Consider the following 27,054-nt stretch of genomic DNA (forward strand, 5'->3'; position numbering starts at 1 on the left):
AAATGAATGAATGGGTTGGCGGCGGAAGAGGGGAAGAGAAAGAGGACAGGGAAGCCAGAAAGAGCCTATATGTCCCCACAAATTAGCCTCTAATGGGGTTAATGATTATGCAAAGTCTGTTAAGGAACCCAACACCCAGACACTGATTTAAGCAAATTTATATATATGTACATACATACACACATACATAGACACACACTATATGCACACACATATACATATATGTAAGTATGTGTGTATGTATCATTTGCTTGGCTCAGGCTTTGTTTTAATTTCTATTTCCTTGTGAAAGTCATATTAATTTTCGTTGGAAGTTTTGCGGCACACAAAAGGAAACATTTCCGATTATGCAAAATATTGTCTACAAGTATTCCTAATTAGCACGGCTTGAGTTTCTCATGCCTCTGAACATAGTTTTAACATTAACGAGCGACTATATTGCTAGGATTTCTCTACACTAAATGATCACTCGTCAAAATTGCTTTTAATGCTAATAAATTTTCGATGTAAGTTCTATATTCTATAGAAAAATGATAGTTAAAGTAAGTCATAAACCCTAGAGCCAAAAAAAGCCTGGCCCTATATACATATATGTCTAAAAATTGTAAATATACTAACCGAAACTTTCAGTTTGAATGAACCTACATTCAAATATAAATATTTATAAATAAACCATTTTTGGATTTCATTGTAAGTTATTTTGTTATGCAAATTTGTGAAAAAAAAACAGGTTTCTAAGCGATCGTTGGATGTCTTTAGGCAGAACCAGCTAATTCCGGCAAATATGCACACACACAGACAGTGCATAAAACAGAGAGTAGAGTAGAGTAGGGAGTGGAGTGGAGTGGAGTGAAAGGGCAATAACAACGACGACAACCCAATGAAATAGTTTATGGTAAACCGCAATGCGAAAAATGTCACCTCGCAGCAACACTGGAAAAGCAAGTGAAAGAAAATATATATGGAGAAGAAGGAAATGGAGGAGAAGATGGCGGAGTCTCACTGAGGTGAAGAGAGAGAGTCATGAAGAAGGATGCTAGGCTAAACAAGTACAAAAGTTGTTTGCGATGCTGTTTGCTGGCTGGCAAAAGACAAACGGAAGCGTCGCCCTATTGGGCAAACGGCAATGACAGACGACGGCGGCGACGACGACGCCACAAAACCGGAAATGAGCCAACTTGGCTGCCATATGAGGCGCAACTTAGAGGCTCACACACACACACACACACACTTGCACAGAGATATGAACTTTAACAACTCTATATTGAAGATGTCAGAATTCAAAATCAGTCATCAAATATGCCTATCATCATTTAACTGGTCACTAAAACTTTATTTCTGCTTAAATCTAGGAAAATATTTCCCCTAACACTAAATAGACTCCCTGAGTATTTTTTTGTGTGGTTTTTTTTCTTTTTTTTTTTTTTGTGTTTGTATGTGTAGCACCTGTAAAGTTTTGTTTACTTAACCACCCATCTATGGTCCACGAAGTGGTGGCTCAGTAAACTCTTCATTCTTTGAATCGCAACGCTTGGCATCTGCCTCAGTGGGCACAACATCTTTGGCCAACTCAATTAGCGTATCCAATGGGCATTGGAATTCACAGCCCGGCACAGTTAGCTTTTGAGCCGGTGCCTTGGGATCATTACGGAAATAGATTTCCACCCAATGATCACCAGTCGTTTGATTCTTATGCAATTCAAACAAAGCCATCACCGAATAACGTGGCAATTGGCGTTCCCACACCTTAAGGGCGGAGAGAATGTTAACCACTGTGGTATCGTGACCCGTATAGATAAAGAGCTTGCGCTTCTCCGGCTTCAATGTCTCGTTACGCTTCTCAACCATTTCGTCGAACATTTTCTTGAGGAATGGCCCGGCCTTGATCTTTTGCATTTCCGGTGTATACACATTGTAGATATAACTCTGTTCGGCTAGAAATTGCATTTTCTCTGGGAAATATTTCTTTGTCCAATCGGGCAGCTCTAGACCCCATTCCTGTTCGGCCAACAGAGTAAGATACAAAGATTGCACATCCTCGGGTTCCTTGAACGCTTGTCCGGTAAGTTCAGCCAATTCTTTGTACATCTCCAGATAAGGTTCAATTTCCTTCTTGACTTCCGGTAGATCGTAGACTTCGTGCAGAGCCTCAAAATAACGTGGACACGGCGTACGCACAAGCAATAGCTTTTCGATGATAAAACAAAAACAAACAAAAAAAGCAATAAAATGGTTAACTCACAACTTAAAGCGAAATTAAGCTCATTTCTGTATAGATGGGCATACGAACCGTATCCTCATTTAACTGCTGAGAGAAGACAGGTATGGGTTGCCAATTATATTTGTTGTTCCACTCCATATCCGTGCCTTTTGGTGGAAAGAAGCTGGCCAATACTGTTTGCATGGTCATATGAGTGCGAGGCACGCCCGTTGCCTGTGCGTGCACCAACTGGAAATAAAGAGGAGAGCCCCCAAAACCAAAAAACCCAAAAAAAAAAAGAAAGAGAGAAAAACGGAATTGAGTGATGGGCCAGCGAGCGAGCTTGAGCTGTGCAATTTGTAAATGTCCGCACTATCAGACAGACAGCCCACTCGTTCTGTTCTGCTCTGTTCCCCCTCCCCCCACTCCCTTACAGGAACGTAGAGGCGGTTCGTTAGTAGCAGTACTCACATCTGGACTGTAGTAGGGTGCCAGAAATTTGCCATAACGCTTACGCAGCCAACTACCAATGCTGAAGAGTTCGCGTTTGCCATTCTAACGTGTTGGAGTCGAGTTGAGGCGAGCATTGGACGAGCAAGCGAACGCGTTGATTTATTGCAGCAGTATGCAGCAGGAGTCGGATACGGATCCGGAGTCGGAGTCGCAGTCGCAGTCGGAGACGAAGTAGAGGAATCCAGAGCAGCACGTGAGACAACAACCAGCCGAGGCAACGAATCAGGACACCAGACAGTAGCAAAAATAAGAGAAAGACACAGAGCGAGAGAGAGAACGAGAGAAATGTTATAAAATAAAATAACAAAATGCCTGGTATTTTTGCAATGCATAAACATATGCATATGTGTATATGTTAATGCAACACTTGCTACAGAATTGCCACCAGCCGCCTCCTCGGCAGCCCCCTGCCCATGCTCCTCTTCTTCTACCCCCAGCAAAACATTTGCATTTCAATTTATTTAAATGCTTAGCTGGTCGTACTATGTTAGTGTAGAGGAAGAACTTTTCGTCGTCAACGATTTTTCTTCTTCCCCTTCTTCTTTTCTCGTTTTTTCCCCCCTTTTTTTTTTGTAGGTACTCACATTTGTTATTTGTCCCCAGCCAAATGGATAGAAGGTCTCATTTCCATGAGGGTCCTTGGGATATGTATCCGCCGGTGTTCTTGGCCCATGTCGGAATACCTGTAATTACAAAAACAAAAACAAAAAGCAAAACAACTTTTAAGCCATTCTCAGCCAGTCAATTTGCCCTTCTTTTTTTCACACGCGCCTCTGATAAGACGCCGCATTCCCCCAGCCACCCTCCACCCAGCCCCCTCCTGGACTAATCATCACTCTGGATTACACAAGTTTAGTTTTTTTTTGCGAAAGCTTTAAACAATTTATTTTTAATTACAAGCTGATACGAGAGAGCAAAAACAAAGGTCGCCCGTGAATCTGGCAAATTAACTCTCCAAGTCAATCAAATTCAGCTTTGGGTAGACCAGAAAATAAAAACAAAATACATAAAGTGCGTCGCAGTTCGTCGACAGCGTCTGGTTTTTTTTTTACATTTTTTTGTTTCTTTTTTTGGCTGATTGTACTATGCATAATTAAAAACCAGATTTTTTGTTCTACTATTATTTATTTATTTGTGTTTTAATTTGTTATTTTGAAATGAATGAATCGTGCCAAGAATCGTGCAATAAATTACTATTTCTAGTCGTAATTATACCCTTTGCAGAAGGTATTAGAAAATGGCTAATGAAACCTTAGTGTATTCCTGATCAGACAACTTCCTCTCATGAATTTCAAGGCCTTTAGGTTTTATCAAAATATTATGCGTGGGTAAAAAGATTTATTACCTTAAATGTTTAAACAAAGTGTGTCTTTAGAATTTATCGGAGGGGATATTCCCATCGATTTAGCATGGATCTATTTTCGTATTAATTTTCTATGACATAATATAAAAATGTTAATACACAAATTGTTGAGTACTTATCACCTACCAGTTACTGTCTGATAATTTTATATACCCTTACACAAATCAGAAAAAAACGTTCACTTAACTTTGTTAAGTAGTTTGGCAATACTTTGATCGAAATCACGCCAAAGAAAACTCGTTTTCTATTTATCTGAATGAATTTAAAATGAAGGGTATACAAACTACAGCTTATTCAAACTAAATGTCAGATTTGATGTATACTAATTAACGAAACTGGACAAAAGAAAGAACAAAGCGTAACACCAAACAATTATTATTATTTTTTTTGGTTTTTGGGTTTTTTGTGTATATTGCGTTATCATCAGAACTGTTTGGCGTGCATTTCTTGTTGTTGTGGAGTAAATGACAATGTCGTTTCAATGTTTATTTTAAATTATATACTGTAATACATGCATATATGTATGTATGTACATAGACCCGTAATCAGCTGTTTGCTGGCTGGGAAAACAGTATTCTTGTTGAAATCAATGTTTTGTTTCAATCAATTCTATCAAAAGCACACACGCCTAATTACACAATTCAACAAAAGCCTAAATGTTCAAGCCGAATTAGAATCGAAATATACATAAAAAATTAAAAATCAAAGGCTTGTTTTCGTTTCTGGATCGCTTTAAATTAGTGGTTTTAAAATTGAAAGTATAAAAACAAACTATATGTGAGTTTATAAACCATATTAAAGGCAAAGAAGCCCTGCGGGTTATATTGAATCTAAAACGACTATAGATATTAATTTCGATTTGAACTTGGTCAGGGCTAATTTTGTTGGTGACTACTTCCGAAGGTGATTACACATCCAACACAAACTATATAGTAAATAAAGATAACATTGATTTCTAAAAATAAACTGGATATTATTAAAAACCGGAACCGAATTCTTGAAATAAAATGATGATATACCCTAGTAAAAAGTAAACAATTAATTTGATTATTACATCAAACAAATACTGCCCAGATATAATGCACTTGTAAAAACATTTGCAAGTAAGAAAATTTCAAATTAATAACCAACATCAGCAATTAAGGCAATCTTTCTTTATTTGGCTAGCTCCTAAAGCTTTCTAAGGGAGTGGAAAATGCTTTCCTTACAAATGTTGATCAAAGGGAATTGGTTTCTTGAACTTGGGAGATGATTCATGAATCAAGAATCATTTAGTCCCTACACTGACTCTATATTCTAGGATATTACATAGTCGGTTAACCGATTTCTCAGGCTATAGAAAAAAAAAACTGTGTCTGCTTGAATTGAGAATTCGTTTTCGCTTAGTCCACACTTACCACATGCAACAGTTCCAGTGTTGACTTATCGGCGGCGGGATCTTTAATGTCGTATATTTTGCCCGTTGATGATTGTGTGCTAATGCACAAGATCACCAGCAATGCCAATGCAGCTAATCCGCCCGTCATTGCTAGACAATGCCTTCGAGTGAAATGCGAACGCGGCATTTTCGTAGACGCGCTTTATATGTTCGGTGATGTTGGGCCGTGACGTGACTTCAGACAGACGTGAAATTCCAGTTTGAACTCAACGGAGATTCGATTCGGAATGGTCTCTTCGGAGGTTGTTTAACCTTTTTTTTTCTTTTGTTTTGTTTTGGTGTTTTTTTTTTTTGACGTTTGTTTTGATTTTATTTCGGATTCTCGTATTTTAATTATGCTATAGAAACAAAAACAAATAACTGAAAACCAGTTAAATCGCGATTATCTCAGCAAAAAACAAACGAGTTTTTGTGAATTTCGCTTTGGTTTTTTTCAAGTGTATTTTGGGCATCCGAACGTTATCAGTCATGATGTTCTGCCCTATCCTTGCCTAGCCGGCATTAAAAGTGTAATAGATGATATTCCGGCAACAAAGTTACCTTTATGGTGCTTACTTTACCGTGCACTGTCAACAAAAAACTGAACCCTAAAAACCATATTCATTCTTTTATCATTCCATTATCGCCAAAATGCTTTCGTCACCGTCGTCGTTGCTATTGTTGTCGTTTTACTTTAGCCACAATCGTGCCATGAGGGCACATTCATTTTGAGCAAACGTCTGTGACACATACAGAGAAAGACAGATACATATATTTACGATCAGCTGATTAAATATAGATATAGACCAAGTAACCGCCCTCGTCTTAACTCTAGAAAAGCTATCAAGCCAAAAGCTTTCTTTTAAACAGAATTGTTATAAATCAAACGAATATATATCATTGAGATTCCACAACTGGTAGAAATACTTCCATTTGCATTCGCAAGAGTATTGAGCGTTCGGCTTTGTAAAGTGGAGCTGGGACTTCAGTATATTATTATTACTATTTTTTATTGTTATAATTCATTCTCTGTCTATAGTGGGTGTTTATTATTTTTTTTTTATTTTCGTTGGAGCCGTAACTGATCGTACATTGAGCGAACAATGCCGAAACATTTCGCAGGCGTAATTTGTGTTCACATACATTTATATGTGGATGTGTATACATTTATGGGTATATATGCATACATATATATAGTATATATGTAGAGGCGCCTAGTCCGGTCTGGACTGGTCTTCTTTGCACTTCGTCACTGCGTGTAATCGATGCTGTAATAAATCTCTGGCTCGTCTTTTTCGAATCAAACATGTTAATTGCCCTTTGTGGTAATTAATACGTTGCATACATGCAAATATATTAAACATTTGCTTAACGAAATCCAATTTACATATCCAGATGCTTTTTATATGTATTTAACTGCTCATGAATGTTAAAAACTACACAAGGAAAACTCAATAAGTATTTGTTAGGGTATTATAAAGTAAAAGTGTGTTTTAAGCCTTTTTGAGGCATATGTTATCTAGTTTACAAATTCAATTTATCGCCTTACTTTTCTCTGGAAGGAGAGAGGGATTGGAGTGCGTGTAGAGCATCTCCAAGTCGACTTTTCTTCAAGTTCACTGCTGATAGCTACGATGAACGATATATTATACATGCAAAGATTTAATAACCCAACCTCTTGACTTAAGGTTAAACACAATCTGTTTCATTAGCTTATATTAATTGATGAAGCGGCAAGTTTGAGCATAAGAATAAATTTATTTACACATAAGTTGTTGTCTTTTGAGACCTAGTGATGTGTAAAATGCGAAAAAATAAGTGAAATTAGTTTAATTTACCCATTCACACTTACTAGATCTGGGTAAGCTATTTGTACAAGCACAAAAAACATTTCTTTATAGATTTTTCTTTCAGTACTAATGATAACTGATTCTTGCACCTTCAATTGTTCCCTTGGCAGCACAGAGTTGTTCGTAGGGGGCATCCGGTAATACATTTAGCGTTAGTTCTTGTAGTTTTTCCAACGGACATTGCTTACTACAGCCGGGTACTTGCAGTGGCTTTAACTCTCCTTTGGGATCATTTTGGAAATAGATCTCTACGAAATATTCATCTGAGTCGTTTCTTTGATGCAGCTCGAATGCAATTAAAGCCGAGAAACTTAACATTTCTGATAGCCAAATATTGAGAGCAGCCAATATATTCGCTATAGTCCAATCATGACCGCACATAAGGAACATTTTTCTATTCGTGGGCTCCAAAGTGCCGGCTACCTTTGCCTGCATTTCCTTGAACATGTGATCCAGGAAATAGCCTCCCTTTAGTTTCTTCAACTCCAGAGTATATGCATCGTATTGATACGATTTTGCTGCCAGGCTACGCATTCTGTCGGGATAATAATCCTTCGTCCATTGCGGCAACTCCAAGCCGTAAGACTGTTCGGCATGGAGGGAAATGAATACATTTGTCACATCATGGGCATAGGTAACATTTAGACCCGTGATTTCGGTAAGTTCTTGCAACAGTTTTGAGTTTTCTTCGTGTAGTTTTTTAACTTCGGGAAAATTCATGACCTCTCTTACGGCTTCATCATATCGTGGACATGGCACCATTTGTCGTAGTCTCTGGAATTTATCAACAAGTCTATTAATTGTCAGCAATATTCCTTCGATTTCCAATATTTTACCAAATCAGTTTCCTCACGATCCATATAAATCGGTATGGGTTGCCAATTTAACAAGTAACTCCATTCCATTGGAGTGTTTTCGGGGGAAAAAAGCCGGCAAGTAACATTTGCAAGGACATTAACGTACGTGGCGATTCGGTGGATTGAGCATGAATCATCTAAAGCAATTTTAATCACATTTCGGTATATCTTTTTGTATTTCATTCAACTTACATCTGGCTTATAGTAGGGCTTCAGAAAGTCCTTATAACGTTGGCGCAACTGTTTACCTAGTTTATAGAGTTCCAGCTTACCTGACTGTAAAATGTTGTTAGTTTGTTTACTTGAATTGCTTTCATTACTCACATTTGTTAAATGACCCCAACCATAAGGCTCGTAGGTATTATTTATGTGGGGATCTTTTGGATAAGTATTCACCGGGGTTCTTGGACCATGACGAAACACCTAGAAAACAAAGAGTAATAAAAATTCATATTAATAATTATCAATTCCGTTAATTGCTTTAAACATTGTAATCGAATTAACCCACAAACATACTCATAATCATCTTAGTTTGTTCCCCTAATCTTTGTAACTTATTTGAATTGTTTATAAAAAAAACGAAGATAAATTTTATTTAACTCTAAGTCACTGACACATTTTTTTATGCCTTAATAAGTTTATTCATTTACTAGGGCAAACAGTCAGGTAAATGGGCATTCATTTCTTTTTTAGCTCAGAGAAATTTTTGCCGGGGCTGGATTTAGGTAATTTGTGGGCGCCTATTTGACCACCCATAAATCCCGCCCTGCTGAAAGATCAGTGAAAACATTGATAGAAATTAAAAAATCAAGTATGGGAACTTCAACCTGGTATGCCAGAATCTTCTCATTTGTTGCAAATTTTATTAACAATAGGCTTTAATTAAGTTTTCTGGGTAACTTAATTTCACGACACGTGTTTTGCTTTTCAGGCTTGGTTCATTCCACGCGTTTGCTTTTTCCTGTGACTCAGAAGACTCACATAAACTTTCAGTTTGATTTCACTCAACTTGTCACTTATTTGCCATTAGTTTTAGTTTTAAATGTTGCATTTACCACATGAACTAATTTCAATGTTGAATTGGTATCACCGGCTTGACTCTGGAACTGGATCTTGGTCTGTGTCTGGTTTTGTATTGACTCGATTGAAGGCTTGTCCAACGGAACTATTGCCGCTTTGGTGGTGAATGCTAGCCACCAATGGGGCCAGAATATGAATATGAGCGAAGCGAACCTCATTGCAATAATGTTCTTTTTATTATTATTGTTATTATTAAATGGGTTTTTTTTTGTATTTGCTGGCAAGTTGGCCCGGTGCAATTGCCTTGAGGTCTCGGTGTCTAATGCCCACTTCAATAGAAGTGAATGCTGCTTTTAAACTGAGATTATGTAGAATTTTTTTACTCAGATAAGAATAGATGAATAGATGAGAGAGGTTCAATAGCCGTCATAAATTTGCTTCAATATGAGAGAGAGCTCTAAATGACAATGATTTATTAAACAAAAAAGAATTATAACAATAATATAATAAAGTATGTTCATATAATTTGGTTTTGCTTGCATATTTTCAACAGTTGTAATACTGAAATTGCATTCTTCAATAGAACTATATCTACCGTCCAGCATTCTGATCGATTCGACGGGGTGGCGGTTCCACAAAATTAGCACTGTGAGCACGACAACGCTGCTCCATGGGGTCATTTGGTAGAACTTCCATACTCAATTCCACAAGACGACTCAGTGGACATTGTCGATCACAATTTGGAAGCTTCAACTGTTCTAGGCACCCATGTTCGTCGTTACGCAGAAAGATCTGAGAATTAAAAGAAAACCATCGCCTTGATAGTTGCATCACAATGACAAATTTACCCACACACGTTTTTACCTCTATATAGTGTTGGCCCGTTTTTAAATTCTTGTGTGTCTCAAATATGGCCATAACACCAAATCTTGGCATTTGACGTTGCCATATGTCTAGAGCAGAAAGAATGTTACCAACTGTCCAATCGTGTCCCGTATAAATGAACATTCGTCGATCTTTTGGCTCTAATGTGGCCTCCGCCTTTGCTGTCATTTCAGCGTACATTTTCTTGAGGAATGGTCCGCCCTTTATCTTTTGCATCTCCTTGGTATAGGCATTGTACACATAACTCTGTTCAGCCAGAAATTGCATGCGTTCGGGATAGTAAGCCTTTGTCCAGTCAGGTAGCTTATAGCCAAATGCTTGTTCGGCCTGAAGAGTAATATACAAGGAGTTGACATCCTCGGCATTGCGAACAGGCATTCCCGTAAGTTTTGTCAGTTCCTTAAACATTTCCGCAAAGGGTTTCTGTTCCGCTATCACTTCGGGACGTTTGAGAACCTCTTCACGAGCCTCAAAGTAACGTGGACACGGTGTACGAACCAAAAGTAGCTGAAAATTAAATGCTTAGAAAAAATCGCTGCAGAAAATCTTCTGTAATATCGTACCGAATCCTGATCTAGTGGTTCGGAAACAATGGGAATGGGTTGCCAATTCAGCTGTTGGCTCCATTCCATTGGGGGTGCCATTCGGTGGGAACATGCCGGCCAATGTGGTTTGCAGTGACATGAGGGCTCGCGGTGAGGCAGTTGCTTGGGCATGAAGTCGCTAGCAATAGACGAAACAAAATGTTCAACAAAAGACAGCAAGGCAAAGGAATTAGGACTTACTTCAGGCCTATAGAAGTCTCCCATGAAATCACCATATCGATACTTTAGCCATCGACCCATTTCATAAAGTTCGCGTTTACCAGACTAAAAGTACAGAAACTTGTTGAACATTCCATGGCACATTAATCTCTCATCAACTCACATTTGTCACATGCCCCCAACCTGTGGGTTGGAAACCATTTTTTAAATAAGGATCATTTGGATATGTATCCACGGGAGTACGTATGCCATGTCTAAACACAATATGAACTAATTCCAATTTTGAATTTGTGGTATTTGGTTGAGTTTTGAAACATTTTGCATTTTGCCAATCCATTTCCCTATTGTTGTTGTTGTTGTCTTCTTCTTGGCTGAAGCTGGTAAACACTATAATGCATAATACAATTGCCGTCAGTATGCCACAGCATGTGAAAAATAATTGTCTACGAGTCCAACGACCGAATATCATAATTGTTTTCGATGAATAAAACGCACGAAAAGACGTCAAGTGAAACGAAAGTTAAACAAGCGGGCGACGTGCGCATTTAAGCGTCTAAAGTTGATTTGAGACCTAGGCCGCTAGATACAGGGAACTTAAGAGACAAATCTATATCAAATTGCTTTGTTAGCTGCTTTTGTTGCTGTTCTACTGACAGATAGATCAACAAAAATGTTTAAGTAGAAACACAAACGGTAAGTCCAATTAATCGATAATTTCTCATTGAAATATGTAATTATAATTTATTTACAGAGTTATCCATGCCAATACCGCTCAATTGGCTAACCCGTTCATAGGCATTTCTTCAGTTTCAGTTTTATTCTCATACCCTTGCAAAATAAAAGGGGGCATATTGATTTTGATTAGTGGCTTGCAGAGCATTAACATCAAATAAGTTCAAAAAACTATAAAAATATAAATGACTGATACAGCCTGCAAATAATTAGTTTATAAAGTATACGACACGTTGCCACCCTTTTTTTTTTTTTTTTTGCAAGAGCATTTAAACATCGACCTAAAATAGTTTAATTATTTCATTTTCTTTTGAATTTGATTTACAACTTTTTAATCGTTTGTATTGTTTTATACACTGGGACAGTAGAAAAGTCGTATTACAAATATATATTTCAATTCTATAAACATCAAAACGTTAAATTTCAAAACAGCTTTAAAGAGAAATGCCTGTCATTTGAATAAATTTTTGTTTGTTTTTGGTGCGTTATTTTCAGTATTTTATCCACTGTACCTGAGACAACTTGTGCGCTAATTATTTGCTGGTACACCAAACGATTGCACTCACTGTGACACTGAGCTCCAATGTTTGGTGGCTTGCCGCATACATAATCATTTTTCCTGTATTGCCAAAGTATTTGCACAAATTATTTCACTTGAAACAAAAATACAAACTAGTATGTGACTTTATGGCAGGGTCGGTCTCTCTTTTTATTTGCACACTTTATTCCAGTTGACACAAAGATAATGAGTTTTGCATTCTACTAGCAAATGGCAATTAAGTTATCTCTGTCACAAAAGAAAAAACACTTGGATAGATAGCCAACCTTTGAATTGCTAGTAGTCCGCTCCTGATTTATAGATCTCGCTTATAAACTGCATCGGTTTAAGGCCACTTCGAATTTCTACACTTGAATTTTGTGCTGTGGCTTTAATTGCCTTAAATTAAAACACAAAAATGTTGAATTAACGTTAACACAGTTACGCGAGCCTCTTTTCTGAACTTCCGAAATATATGTAATTATCTATTGTTTTAATTAATTTATGTTTTGTTTAGTTTTAGTTTTTTCCATCCACCCCGTATAATTTGTGTGTACAATAGATTCTGGGTCTTAACACTTGTGCAATAAATTTGTTCTACCTTTTGTCTAGTAGCTTGATGCCATTGTTTAAGGTGTCGATGCAATTATTGCTACCATGTAATCGGCAGAGAATGCAATATAGATTTCCATTGCATCAGCTATAGGTTTTTTGTTTGTATAATTATTTTAAATATTTTTTAAACAAGACCTTGTTCTCGTAATTGGTGAAAGTTATATACGTTTGTGGGAAACAATGTTTCTGATTATTTGATTAAAATTAGCTGATTAATAAATTTTCTTTAATGTAATCATATAAAATTACACATTTAGAACCATTTAAACGGTCTGTTCTGCCTTTTGTGTGTGTTTGGATTTTTCCCTTTTTTTTTTTTTGCTGCTGTCATTTGTCAGGCCATGGCAATTGAACTATAATCGTTGCTGACTTTTGCCATTAGTTTATCGTTTTGGACACACACACACACACAGACACACACAGTCATAGACATGGGATTGGAATCCACGAATCGAATCGAATCCTATATTCATCCTGTGCCCCTGTAAAATTGTTGCCAAAAAATCATTGTCGTTGTTCAGACTCTCCGACGACCGCCAGACGACGAGTCGGACAAATGCTTTTGTCTCATTGACAATGCCACGCCCCCGTTCCCGTTATGCCCATCTTCTTCGCTCCCTTACTTACTGTCGCTGTGTCTGTTTGTGTCTATGTGTGCGTGTTTAACTACGCGTATACGTGATTTTTTTTACAGCTAGTTTTTTAGCCATTTCAGTTACGAAAAAAAGCGAAAAAAAAATTTGTTCGTACAAATCTTTGACAATTGCCCCATCGAGAACTATTTTGCAATGCGCCAAATCGTATAAATTTTCGCAGACATTCGCGTGGCAACGTTTTGTGTTTGGGCAATTATGCGATTATTTCACAAGAAATTCACTACGCCCGCTCTCCTCACGTCTTCAACACAAATCACAACCCTAACAATCCCCCGTCAATGGTTTCTCATCGTAATTGCTGGGCTAATAAATATTAATGTCCAAAAAAGATGTTTCTCCAAGGCGATGGCATTATAAACGATATATTTTCTGTGTATATAATGTGAAATGTTAATTTATTTAACAAAAGTCAAAAGAGTAAACGATTCTGCCTAAAAGTATGCTGCAGATACTTGAGTTTCAACTATCACCACTCGAAGCCATTATTTCTTTTAACCTTTTGTTAGGCCCTTTGCACTGATTGCTTTCAAAAATCTAGCTCGTAAACAAAGAAAACTCTTTTGGCCATTGAACTTTACAACGATTGAAGTTACTTCTAAGAATGTTTATGGCCAACAGGTTACCTTCTCTAGCTCTTCTATTCGTACACTTGTTTCAAAAGTGCAACGAAGCCAAAGTAAAGTTTTGTTTGAAGCACATCAGTAATGAGTTTGTTGAATTTTCCAAACACCACAGCTTGAAGCTTTTCAAGTGGTGCAGAACGAAACCCATTTGATTATGTTGCCTTCACATTTATCTCTTTAACTGGGTCATTGCAATTCATCCTTAAAATGTTTGAAATCAATGTGATTTGTTATTTTGCTCTTGTTTTTGTCATCTTTTTATTTACAATTTCACACTTTATTAACTTGTTCCTCATGCCTCAAATAAGCACAGATATATGTACATTTGTTTGTCTGCATATATTTCTGAACTGATTATCGCATATTAATGGGATTTATTTTCGTTTTGCGTGGTTAAATAAAACGCGCTCATGTTTCGTAAAGCTTTTCACAGCAAATTATAACAAATTATCCATATAATTACTCTTTAATGGCTACACTCCTGCCATCCCTCTCTGTCCAACCGAAAAAAAACCAAAAAGAAGAAAAAATAAACTCGTCTACACTCATTTCACTTCACTCTTCACCTTGTCTCTTCACTCGACAAACGCATCAATGCAAAGTAAAATTGTGTGTAAAAAATGTGATAATTAACTTAAGTCCTCTGGGAATCGAAGTTGAAAGGGATACAAAAAGTGAATATACATACGCATATTCAACATATATATGTATGTGTGTGTGTGTGTGTGTGTGTGTGTGTAATAAAAACAAACAGTTGAACAAACATCAGTATATGCATGTATGTGCACATACCCTTTTACATAAATATATTTACATACATATATACATATACTTACAATATGTATTTTTGTATCCTTGCATTTGTTTGTTTCTGTTTGCCTGTAGGTGAGCATACCTATATATGTATGTATATATGTGTCTATATTAACCCATTGTCAGTTAATTATATAAATTATCATACAAACACATTGCATGCATGTGTGTCTGTGTGAGTCTTCTTCCATTTCCTGTAAACAGGTAAAAACGACACATAAAAAAGACTTCACACACACACGCACACACAAACAGAAAGGTTTGTCTCACAGAAAGCCTAATAATAGGTAATGTTAATATTAATAAATTCCCTCCCCCAAATTGACACATCTTCGCAATGTAGAAGTGCAAACACAATATTTCATTCGAAACGTTTACATTGACCCCATTTATACAATTTTAAAGTATCATTTCATCAGCTCTAAATTGGAATAAGATGCTTGTTTTGCTTTATCTAGTGCACATCTTTCAAAGGTTTTTTGCGTTGCCATTAACCATAGACATTCTATAGTGTTTAGCTCTTAGCCAATTAAAGTTATGGATTACAAATTGATCTATGGTAAGGGAAATCTCAACTCTGAACACAATTACAATCAATGTTACATTTATGACAGGATAGTTTTAATGAAATTAGTCAAGTCTAAGTATATAGAATAGGACCTTTAGATGCTAAGTTATATTTTGAAGACAATTAAACTGTTTTGGGAAACAAACTAGTTGCAAATGGAAACTTTTCGAGAGTATAAATAACTTCGGTATTCATTGAAGTGAGACTCGTGCCTTTTGGTTTGGTTTAGTTTGTTTTGTTGTGTTGTTGTTGTCCGAAAGGCATTTGTCAGACATATGGACCAAGGGACACAGGGATAAGGAGTGAGAGAGAGAGAGAGATGAAGAGGAGAATTAAATCGTGGAAAGTCCAAAAATTAATGCAACGAATATATAACGAAAAAGCAACGGCAAGGATGAGGGGAAATGAGGAGACAAAACAGAGTTTACCCACTTTTGAGGCGTTGCCGCTGCTGACTCTGCCAACTTGGACAAGTGGAAAGTTTTTTCGCCTGATTTTGGCCATGCTCAAAGTATAATAATGTGACCCAATGGGGACGCCGCCATAGGGCGTAGAGTGGGCGTAGTCCAAGTGTACAATTTCTTCTGGCTTAGCACTTTGCTGCATGCTTCGTTGGCTTTTGCAGATTGGCGGCGGGTGTCCTCGTCCTCGTCCTCATCTTTATCCTCATTCTCATCCTCATCCTCATCCTCTTCGTCATCGTCATCGTCATCGTCATAGTCGTCGTCGTCATCGTTGTCGTTGTCGGCAACGTCAGAAGAGCGGTAGCCCTGGCTTATGCTACAAATAATTTAATTTTATGCTGCATACGAAAAGGCGCAGCGAACCACAAGGGAAAAATGCCACTTTACGGCCTGTTTGACGGAAAGGAGGACGTTAATTTGTGAGTGCATGATGAGGATAAAAGTGGAGAGAATGCTGACGATGTTCATAATGATGATGATGATGACGATGATGATTATGATCCCGTTTATGTTGTGATTATTTGCCGTCTGGCTGGCCTCTAACTAGCAAACAACAAACAAACACAACTGAAATATTGCCCATTCGAAGATTGAAAAGAAGCAAAAGGAGCATAAATGGGCGTTTACTGCCAGCAAATAATAGCTTTAGTGAGGCATAAAACGATGGACTAGATATTAAATAAAAATAAATTTCTCCATAGAGATAAAGGGAGCATTTTTTATCCTTCTATTCTAGTCCTACATAAATGTACATAATAACAATTCTCAATTGGTTCTAAAATAATAATTAATCAAATAAATATCTAAGGTATGTGTTACGAGTTTTCGTTAAAAACAAATTTAAACTTTAAAATATTAAAGAGTTTTTTTTTTTTTTTTTTTGTTTAGTCAAACATAAATAAATGTATAAGGAAAGTTAATATACCTTTTCATAAGAAACGCGGACGCAATACAAAAATGAAATTCACACAATTTCATTGGAGCCAAAAAATATGTCTTTCTTCTTGCATTCGTCCGACTTGTGCATACCCATTAGGCCACATAATAATCTCCCTGTATCGATTACTCTGGGATGGATGTAAAAATGAGCAGAAATAGTAAATTTCGTAAATAGCTATGTGGCTTTTGCTTAAACCCAATATGGACTTATACCATCTATGATTGTTGGGTAAAAAGGGATAACGATGCATGGAATTGGGCAGCAGGGCAGAGCAGAAGAAAAAAAAGTAAAAAATCTGGAAAAAAAAACTGACCGCCTCATAAATTACAACAACAATATATGTACATACATACATATATGAAAATCAACGAGCTACGAAAGGATCAACAAATGAGCGTAAAAACGCACAATATACATATACATAGATATTATATGTACATGCACACATACACATATATATACATATATGTATATGAATAAAGCCATAAAGCCGTTTAGTCAGATGAGCGTGAAATTTAAAGAGCTCAACGGAGTGAAATTTTGCAACAACTATGCGTGTTGGTGTACGTGTGTGGATGTGTGTCTGTGTGTCCGTGTATCTGTGTGAGAGAGAGCAAAGCTTGCCAAGCAACAGCAGAAGCAGAAACAGGAGAAGTAGAAGGAGAAGGATCCATGGCTATTTGGGCCAACATGGCCTAAAACAACAAGAGGAGGCGGATAAAGCGTACATACGAAGGAAAACAAAGGACAAGAGAAGTCCGAGGGAAAGCTAAAAGCCAGAACTGACATTTTGGCGGTCGGCTTTTAGGCTTGTCCAGTTACCTGTTCCGGTCTTGTGTTGCTGCTGCCGGGAATTAAATTTCATTTAATGTGCCCAAAACTTTACACACACGCAAACACACTCACACACACACATGTGCAACAACAGCAGCAGCATCTGTGGCCAACATTTTATGACAACAAAACAAAAGATGGTCAAATGTGAACCAGCTAGATATCCGCTTCGCTAGTCATGCGAATTATTATTATTATTATTCTCCATAATTAACCCAAATTATACATGTACATATGTATGCATTTTAATATCTGTCTGTTGCTTGCGTGTGTTAGTGTGTGTGTGTGTGTGCACGGCAAGGTCATCGCTGATGGCCATCCTAGCCTCAGCTTCCCCGCCCAAAAGTAGACTTTAATTGTGCCGCGTAACAGATGTTATAGAGAGTCATAAAACGAACGGACGGGAAAAGTGGTAAACGTGCGGAATATTTTCTAGTATTATGCGCCTCTTTATTGTGGCGGGAAAACACATTTTACCACTCTCTTAAACATTTTTAAGAAACGCATTCGGAATGGCAATAAAAATTATTTAAAAAATATATCCAAATAGAAAGAGAAGACTATAGTATGGCGCCCATAAGTCCGAAATGACAGAGCCACTGAAAAAATATACTTCAATATACTTTGATATAGAGGAACGATTCAAAAGATGGCCGGAACTTTTCACGTACAAGTTTTCGCAAAATGTTGAAAAATATTTTTTTGGATTTTTTAATTTTATTAACGTATTTTGTTATCACGCATCATCAATGTACACATACTATAAATATTTAAGCCATTGTCATTGTCCTCAATCGAAGTTCCTGGAGTCTAGGTCTAATGCAATTGCTTAACGCTCACATAACTGCTGGCTTTGCCGTGTCCATGATTGTATGGATGACTATAACCGTAACCGTAGCCAGCTCCATAGATATCGCCATGGCCATGGCTCTTGACATAGACCTCAGGATGATGGGCATGACCCAGTTTCTTAACCTCAGCTTGGAAACCATTATGATCATCGGCCGTATAGTGAACCACGCGGATGGTTCCATCCGATTCCTTTAGAGAGTAACTGCCCTTAACCTTATCCCCATCACGAGTCTCCCACTGACTCTTATGGTCGCCTGTGTGAGCGTCATCCACACCGTAATCGAATTGATATTTGGGATAATGATCTGGCTCATATTTGCCATACGACTCAATGCCATAGCCAGCTCCATACGGTGCACTCACCCAATCCAGATGATCATGGCCATTGTATCCATACTTTTTATATAGTACTGGCTGCTCGTGCTTGGTTACCACCGTGTAACTAGTGCCATGTCCATGCGGAGCCGACTGGACGCCATCTAAAACCAACAGGCACAGAGCAACGGCCAAGAGTCCACTAAGTATCTGCATTTTCAGTTTTGTTCTTTATCGTTTGATTCCACTTTAACTTCTGTTTGGTTATAGTCGGTTCACTTGGTCTTTTTATAGCCATGTTTTTGGCCATTTGGTGAACGCTTTTGGCCATTAACCATATTCAATTCACCTGTGCTCTTGAGTTTGCTTCGATTTGTTAATTCATAATTGAATGTGCAAAACAAATTACTTTTATTTCTACTTAACTAATAAATCAATTGATTAATGAGTGTGTGTGTGTGTTTGTTTGTCTGTCCATTCGAAACCCTGTCCCTTCTTAGTTCTGAAGCATTTTCTTCAGTTCTTGTTATTTTTACGGAATTAATTTACTAGAAAGATTCATTTCTGAATCGTAGGAAAACTTGCTTAGACATTTTCTCGAAATGGGAAGTCTATGAAAACCTTAAGCCTATTGATTACCTACCATATCACCACCCTTCACCGTCTGGAATCTGGCCACAGTGTGAAGGTCATTCAATGCCCACAAACCAAATGAAACGCAGTGAGGCGAGTCTGCGTTTTTGCTAATTGTTATTTTTAGACAATGTTTCGTCTACACCTTTGCCAAAGGGTATATTTCTTTGATTAGCAACTTGAGACGCCATCCGCATCAAAACAGTAAAGTAATTAAATGTATTTATTAATACATGTAACTAATGCTGTTAAGTAAGTGTATCGCAGTAACGGCTTAGTCGTTGCTTAGCCCGACCTTCTAATTATTTTATGAAAGCGGGCCGCTCTTGTTGATTGATTTCTAAGCTTTAGGCTATTGTTTTTCCTCAGTTTTTTTTGCTGCTTTTAAATATTCACGCCCTGCTTATGATTGTGAACCGCTTCTAATTGAGCAATAATTGTACTTCATATATGTAAACTAAATGGTAAACAATTTTAAAAATTTCACAGAAAAAGTTTCTGTTAATAATTTTTTGTTAATATTTCTCTTCTGTTTGACAACCTTTTTTCATAGAGAAACTTAATTTAATGAAAGGAGGTAAAAGATTTTAAATTAATAAAAACAAATAACTTTAATGACAATAACGTTAAATATTTTTTACTTCACTGTCGTATATTTACAAAAAAATTGTCTCTAATTTCATAACTATTGTCTGATATTCATTAAAATCGGATGACTATGTTATATACATATGCTATGGATTGCATTATTTTAGTTTAGGTCTATAGTTTAAATTATTTTTTAAGACACAAAGATATACATATGTATGGAAATAATTCCCTCAGGCTGTATTTCGGTCAATTTCAAACCGATTTCAAAAATTATAGCTCACTTTGATCACAAAAACTTGGAAATGTTTTTACATCTCTTTTTGCGAAAATTTGCAAATTGTAGTTCCAGAGGTTTTAATGCATACTTAAAAATTACTTTGCAATAAGAAAAATGATATTTAAAATTTGAAAATCGGTCGAAATTTTAAAAATTGACAAAATTACAGAATTTGGGCTATTTGAAAATACGTTTTCTTTTTTAAATCGGTTTAAATTAAGAATCATTAACTAACAGAATAAAAAATCCGATTAAAAATAGAATGAACAACCTTAAAGAAGTAGTCTACTTTTAGGCATGTTGCTTTTTCTTAATTGACTAACATTTATGCTTACGTGCAATTACGTTGTGTGTACAATGCAAAACGTAATAAAAACCCAAAATATTATCTTTGCATAAATTGTAATTGTTGTAATCAATCATAATTTTAAAAAATCTTTAAGATAAATTCAAAAATAGATTAAAGACAATTAAGAAAATAGTTGGGTTTATTAATGTGGGTGAAATACGAAATAATTCTCACTTGTCCTTAGACATGGAGACGACAGACAAAATTAGTAAGTTTAAACAAATAAAAATTGAAATTAAATCTGTTTTTAAGCTTGTGATCGAAATAATGGGCTAGGTGGCCAATTAGCTAAGACTTAGTTTCTTTTGCAATGAAAGTTACTTCAAATTATTTCAAGCGAGGAAGTGAAAGGACATATTAAATTTAAGATGGAAAAACTAAAGACAAAACTAGTTTATTCTTCGAAAAAGAATTCATTGGGTTGTCAATTTTGTTTAGCCAAAAATCCATCGATGTGACCATTTGAGAAAGGTAAAATGCAAAAAATATTCCGTTATTGAAGAGTGTAAACGTTTTGGTTTGGTTTTCGTTGGCTTTTGGAAATTCACACAATTTTGGGAGGCTAAGTTATGTTTATCTAGGATTACCATAAATTCCGCCAGTAAAATTACCATTAATTTATTTTAAGTCCGAATCGTAATTACCGCCTCATACAAAACATTTTATAATGCCAATACGCAGCTGCAACGAAGGCTCGCCAGCAATGACGACGACGACAACGACAACGACAACGACGACGACGGAGACGACTTTTACTCGCCGCAGCTGAAACCAAAAGTAGAGACAGCCAAATTGGTTGGAGAGTTGGTTGCAGTTTCAATTGGCGAGTGGTGATAGCGAAACTAGTTTCCTTGAGTCTCATATAATTGTCAATTAGACTGTGCGGCTTAGGAAGCGACAAAGCAACGAACCCACCGATAGACCAAGACCAAGAGCAGCACCAGTAACAGTAACAGCAAAAGCAACATCAGCAACATGAGCAACATCAGCAACAACAACAGCAGATGCTCCGATGCACAACTGTTGGAGCAAAACAACTTTGATGTGTGGCAGAACCGGTGGGGCCGGAAAATCTTGTCGCCGGGAAAACGAAGCTCCAAAACGAAGCTTTGTGGCTGTCCCGTCTTCATCTCATGTGGCTATAAATATGTTGACAATGCCTGGAAAACGCTTTAATTACGTTTTTGCCCTTGACATTGAAACGACGACAACGGCAACGGCAACGGCAACGGCAACGACGACGACGACTACAACAACGACTACAACTAACAACATTGACGACAAAAGAAGTCGTCTGAGAGCGATTAACTAAAAAAACTGCTGCCAGCGAAACGATCGTTTAGCATTTTCCGGACACGCCGTATATATATATACGTATGTGTGTGTGTGATTAAAGTCGCGTGTGTATTTGTTTCCTTCTTTTCTTTTTTCTTTTTTTTGTTGTTGTTGTTGAAATAGTTGTTTGTTCAACTAAAGGAAAAATTAGTTAGTCAATAATGCATTTAAATGTAAGTGTGATCAAAAATAAAACTAAAAATAAGATCTAACAAATAAGTTGAACTTTTGCCATGAAATAAGAGCGAAAGTGCATTTGGCGACAAAAAACTTTCACCCTATCGTAGTGAAAGTGGCGAGAAATTCGACACATGCAAATTAATAAACAAAAAAGGACAAATGAAATCAATTGAAAGACCATTTCCAAATAAAAATAATCTAATTAACAAAATATTCAGCCAGCATTTCATAAACTTTCTAATCGAAAACGAATCTTTTTAGAATCCTCTTTTCGATTCAAATAGTCCTGAATGAGTTATTTTTCTGATTATAGATGCTAACTTGTTCATGACTTTTCTTTTGAAGACCTTTTCTTAGTCATCTTAGTCATCTTAAGGCGAAAGCCTTCAAGAATCCTTGTTGTCTTTTTTCATTCATTTTTCAATCAATAAGAGACATTAAAAGAAACTCATCAAGGTAATTTCTTTATAAACAATCTTTCAAATGCTAGCTCACTCTTTTTCAGTTCCTTCTATGAAGTTTTCTTCTTTAATAAGTGAACACAATAACTAAATTAATTGGATCATAGATCTAAGATAAGCTCAGAAATAGAAAGTAGTTTGATAACTTTGATTTGATGATCCTCACTCAATAGATTTCAGACTTTTTAGATTCTGTTCCTCAAAAATTGCTTGCTTAATGTGTGTGTGTTTTATGTGTATTTATCCAACTTTGAAATTTCTTTATTTTGACTTGACCAACTAGCCATTTCAAAAGTCGAAACTAAAGCGATACATGCCAATCAAGAAGTGGGCTCTTGCTATTTTGCAATTCGCTTTGAAATTGAAATTGGAAATATACGTCTGCCAAACCCGTTTACCATTTTCAACTTGGCTACTGGTCTTTAACAAAACCATCAATCTCCCAAAAAAATAAAGAAAAAAACACCACCGAAAAAAAGAAAAAATTAACCATAGAAATGAAAAGTCTACATACAGAAAATCTATTACAAATTTGGACATTTAAACCGAGCCAGTGTACACTTATTTACCTTACCATTTACATTTACTCCATTTGACAACTGTCACAACGCTGTATGACATGAGTCTCTCCGCCTGTCCCACCTGTCCCATCTGTCCGACTGTCCGACTGTCCGCCTCTCCGTTTGATCGCTTAGTCCAATTAATTTTTACCTGTCTTGCTCGCGTAATAATTTTGTAGGCAATTTATTAGGTATGCCTCACTTAGTTTTAATTGAGCGGCTTTGATAAAAACGCATTCATTTTTCATTACAGATAACAAGGCGGAGGCAATCTCCGCGTCCAATTGCCATGGGAGATGGTCATTTGATCTGGATTTCTTTGGCCTTATCCATTCTGCTATGCATTCCCACGGTATTTGGCATAAGGGGCGGCTCACCAGTCGTTGTCGCCGATGATGATCAGAGCGAGGAAGTTATGGAATATGCACCGCAATTTGTAAGTATGTTCAAGAGGCCGTTAAAAGAAAAATAATTAGCCTTACCCAAAACATAATTTGAAAATTTTCCATTGATCTTTAATCCGTTGCACTCCATTTAGTTGATCAAATTAATATGTATATTAAAGTGCACACACATATTTAAGTTTTATGGTTTTTTTTTTTATTATTTTATTTTGACGCATTTTCCGCCATTGAAAGTGAATGTTGTTTTTTTTTCCAAATGTGTGGTTTTCTTATATTTCGCCCACATAAATCAACTTGTTGCTGACCTGGGCCCCCACCCTACCATACTATCCTGCACATTGTCTTTTTTTCCACCAAAAACAAAAAATACCAAGAGAATGGGGGAAGGTGAGGTCTTTTGCTGATTGCCATAGCACACACAGACACAGACACAGAGAGAGAAAAAAATGCGTTTTGCGTGCACACACGATCTAACGATCAACGATCCAAACGATCGACAGACACATTGGGGGGCGCCATATAAGGTAAACTTGCTGCTGCACCTCAACCTACGATCTCAAAACGAAAGGAGGCCTCAGCAGGTTACACACAAAGAGTCAGAGGCATGACAACGTGAGTCACGCCCAAGTTCAAAATAATATTACGAAAAAGAATTACAAAAATAAAAATGATGCCAAATACTTAAATATTTCCATGTACTTAGCCACCATGTTGAGATTAATTCTTACCAAGAACAAGAACGCCGTCGATCATCTCTAGTTCTCTCACACAAATTGAACTCATGTTTTCCTTTGTAACTGTTAAAACTGTGACAAGGTGCGTTTAAAATGTTTTTCATGTCTGCCTGCCCGCCTGGCTGACTGTTGGTAAACGCCTTGTGTCTGTCAGGGAATTTCATTTGAGTGACTCTGCCCCGTGTTCCAAAACGATCTGTCGCTCCCCTTTTTGACAACATCGTATGCATAATTTGCATGCATGTAATTGTATAAAACGATTGGTCTTATGACCAGCAGCAGCAGCAGCAGCCAGTCATAAATGTTAAAATACCCTGTAAATATGTATCCTAAGACGAGTATATTTGCTTCATCTAACAGAGCATGGTTATAAATGAAAAGCCTTGAAGAGTTGTCTAATCAAATATCGTTAGTAGCATTTGCGAAAAATAATCATAAGATGGCTCTGGTTCATATATAAAATTACGCATACGCACTGTTGTAGCTAAAGTAATAGAAAGCAATTGTTTGCAATGCTTTTTCAAGGGCATCGAAACTTCTTTAACACGATACACAAATAAAGTATTTTTGTTTCACCTCATGAGTTATAGTTCACACACAAAGTTAGTGAAAATCGACCACCAGAGTATATGGTTTATGTAGATGTAGCTGTAGCTGTAGCTGTAACTGTCTTTGCCTCACGCAGTTCTGACTGTAAGTGCAACTTATGCAATTGTGATTAAAAATATATGCCACACATGGATTTCTGTTGCTGCTCAAGTTACGCTTTCGCATGTGATCATTTGTTTTGGTCCAGACAGACAGCAGCAGAGCAGAGCAGAGCATAGAGACTTGCAAAAATTGATAGGCACCCAACAACTGCAGCTAGAGTCTACATGCGTGTGTGTGTGTACATACATATATCCATTTATGGACGTCTGCGCTTAATTGAAGCCAGACCAGGCCAGGCCAGGCCGCACCAGGCCAGGCTAGGCCAAAGAGACTAAAAAGTATGCGAAAAACTTTTGCAATTTGTGTTTAAAACGCGCCATAAAGGTGCCAAAAAAGAAGGTGGTGGGCTGCGGGACAAAGGTACCCGGGGTGCACCCGTGCGGTGGGGGGACGCACACATTTTAACAAATGACAAGAAATGCTTTACATTTTTTTCTATTAATTGAATCTATGTATGTTAATATATATCTTGGTCATTTTATCCCAATTTAGTTTTGTTGTTCGTTGTTCGTTGTTCGCTGATCGTCTGAACTGAACTAACTGAACTCTCATTTAACACTCAACTTGGATTCCAAAAGCCATAAACTAACCACTAAGCAAAGACAGCAAACGGCAAATAGTTAATAGATCTAACATCTAACAAATGATTTAGGAAGCATTCCAATGCAACTTACATCACAAGACTAACAGAAACGTGTCTCTATCTGTATTTAAGAGTTTTTCCTCCACTCCCGACGAGCTTAAAAAATTCAACTTAACTTGATCTTCTTTCTCTTTTCGTGCTACTTTTCCTTCTATTTTCTATTTATTTAGGAACATCCTGAATATGCGTTTAGTTATGGCGTTAAGGATCTGCACACAGGCGACGTGAAATCGCAATGGGAATCACGTGACGGTGACGGGGTCAAGGGGCACTATAGCATACTCGAGCCGGATGGATCGATTAGGACAGTGCACTATACGGCCGATGCCAAGAGGGGTTTCAATGCGATTGTGAAAACGGTGGGAGCGAACTCGCATCCCATTACAGAGACACCCGACGGGGCTGCGAATGATCTAAACGATGATACGTCCCAGTCTAAGATTAATCATTATAGCAAGGATCAAGAACACATTGTCTTAAGTTCGGATATAAAGCCATTAAAGAAACCCATTGAGGATTTGACGCATTCACATCCGAAAATTCCCAGTTTAATAGAGTTTAAGCCACATGCCCGGATCAAGCAGGTGCCCATGGAAATGGAGCCAGGTATTCGTGACAGATTGCAGCAGGCCCGAGACAATTATTATAAACAAATCGCGGCAGCCCAAAAGCTGCATGCCAGCAGCAATTACCCCTCTCCCAGTATACAGGAAGGTGAATGGAAAGCCGTCATTGTAAATGAGCCCAAAGAGTATCGTCCGCATTATACGACAATTCAGCCGCAGCCGCATCATCATCCGTACTATGATCACTATGCTCCGAAGGACTTACCCGCCAACTACTTGCATCATCCGTCGGTGCCCAAACAACCATTGCACACCAGTTACACACAATCGAAACTGCGACCCACCGAGCCCATTTCCAATCACATACACCAGAAGAAAGTCGTCCATACAACGCCAGGACTGAAGCACTACAAATACAAGGGGGTGTCCAAGAGTTATGCCCGACCCGACTATTCGAGTTATTTCCAAAGGAAACCCAAGAAACTGATACCACACTATCGCCCATATCCAAAGGCCAATTCTCGTCCGCATAAGCCAGGCAATTCTGGGGCTTCTGGTCCCGTTCTCTTCCCCGAGGTTTACGACGAATTCGAGAATATTCAGGACGACGAGGATAACAATGAGGAGATCGACGAGCAGGGAGCCGCTTCGGCCAGCTTGGTTCAAGCCATGGTACGCAAGGACAAAAAGCATATGGTCCCCATGTACGCGGGCGGACACAAATTCAACTATAGAAGTCTTATTGGGGTGTAAAGGTATCTCTTTATTTATATATTCTTTTTACATTAATT

The 27,054-nt window shown here is 37.4% G+C and overlaps 5 protein-coding genes across 6 annotated transcripts; 1 reads left to right on the forward strand and 4 right to left on the reverse strand.

Annotated features, from left to right (window-relative positions):
• Nucleotides 1–1,312: 1,312 nt before the first annotated feature.
• LOC137579379 (venom acid phosphatase Acph-1) lies at nucleotides 1,313–6,019 on the reverse strand. The gene is made up of 5 exons (XM_068293119.1): nucleotides 5,474–6,019; nucleotides 3,298–3,396; nucleotides 2,672–2,755; nucleotides 2,291–2,449; nucleotides 1,313–2,187 (listed from the first exon to the last, which is right to left on the reverse strand). The coding sequence occupies exons 1-5, from the start codon at nucleotides 5,639–5,641 to the stop codon at nucleotides 1,477–1,479; spliced, it is 1,221 nt and encodes a 406-aa protein (XP_068149220.1). The 5' UTR covers nucleotides 5,642–6,019; the 3' UTR covers nucleotides 1,313–1,476.
• On the forward strand, nucleotides 5,742–27,016 carry Cpr76Bc (Cuticular protein 76Bc). 2 transcript variants are annotated; one of them, XM_068293114.1, is made up of 3 exons: nucleotides 5,742–5,756; nucleotides 23,459–23,641; nucleotides 25,868–27,016. In XM_068293114.1, exons 1-3 carry the CDS (start codon nucleotides 5,742–5,744, stop codon nucleotides 27,014–27,016), a joined length of 1,347 nt encoding a protein of 448 aa, XP_068149215.1. The 2 variants fall into 2 exon arrangements, with proteins under 2 accessions (XP_068149215.1, XP_068149216.1); XM_068293115.1 differs by lacking the exon at nucleotides 5,742–5,756 and adding an exon at nucleotides 11,258–11,562.
• Nucleotides 7,232–9,535, reverse strand: LOC137579378 (venom acid phosphatase Acph-1). Its single transcript, XM_068293118.1, is given in 6 exon segments — nucleotides 7,232–8,117; nucleotides 8,180–8,259; nucleotides 8,262–8,337; nucleotides 8,393–8,476; nucleotides 8,525–8,623; nucleotides 9,256–9,535. Coding segments are annotated over 6 exon segments (1,230 nt in total). The 5' UTR covers nucleotides 9,439–9,535; the 3' UTR covers nucleotides 7,232–7,409.
• LOC137579377 (prostatic acid phosphatase) lies at nucleotides 9,679–11,436 on the reverse strand. Its single transcript, XM_068293117.1, is given in 6 exon segments — nucleotides 9,679–10,012; nucleotides 10,085–10,612; nucleotides 10,669–10,740; nucleotides 10,742–10,828; nucleotides 10,891–10,974; nucleotides 11,033–11,436. Coding segments are annotated over 6 exon segments (1,278 nt in total). The 5' UTR covers nucleotides 11,339–11,436; the 3' UTR covers nucleotides 9,679–9,811.
• On the reverse strand, nucleotides 18,469–19,035 carry LOC137579119 (cuticle protein 7-like). Its single transcript, XM_068292815.1, has one exon. It carries the CDS (start codon nucleotides 19,033–19,035, stop codon nucleotides 18,469–18,471), a length of 567 nt encoding a protein of 188 aa, XP_068148916.1.
• Nucleotides 27,017–27,054: the final 38 nt, after the last annotated feature.

Source organism: Drosophila tropicalis, unplaced genomic scaffold (genome assembly GCF_018151085.1).
Source record: "Drosophila tropicalis isolate 14030-0801.00 unplaced genomic scaffold, ASM1815108v1 contig_694, whole genome shotgun sequence".
In the NCBI taxonomy this organism is placed as follows: domain Eukaryota; kingdom Metazoa; phylum Arthropoda; class Insecta; order Diptera; family Drosophilidae; genus Drosophila; species Drosophila tropicalis.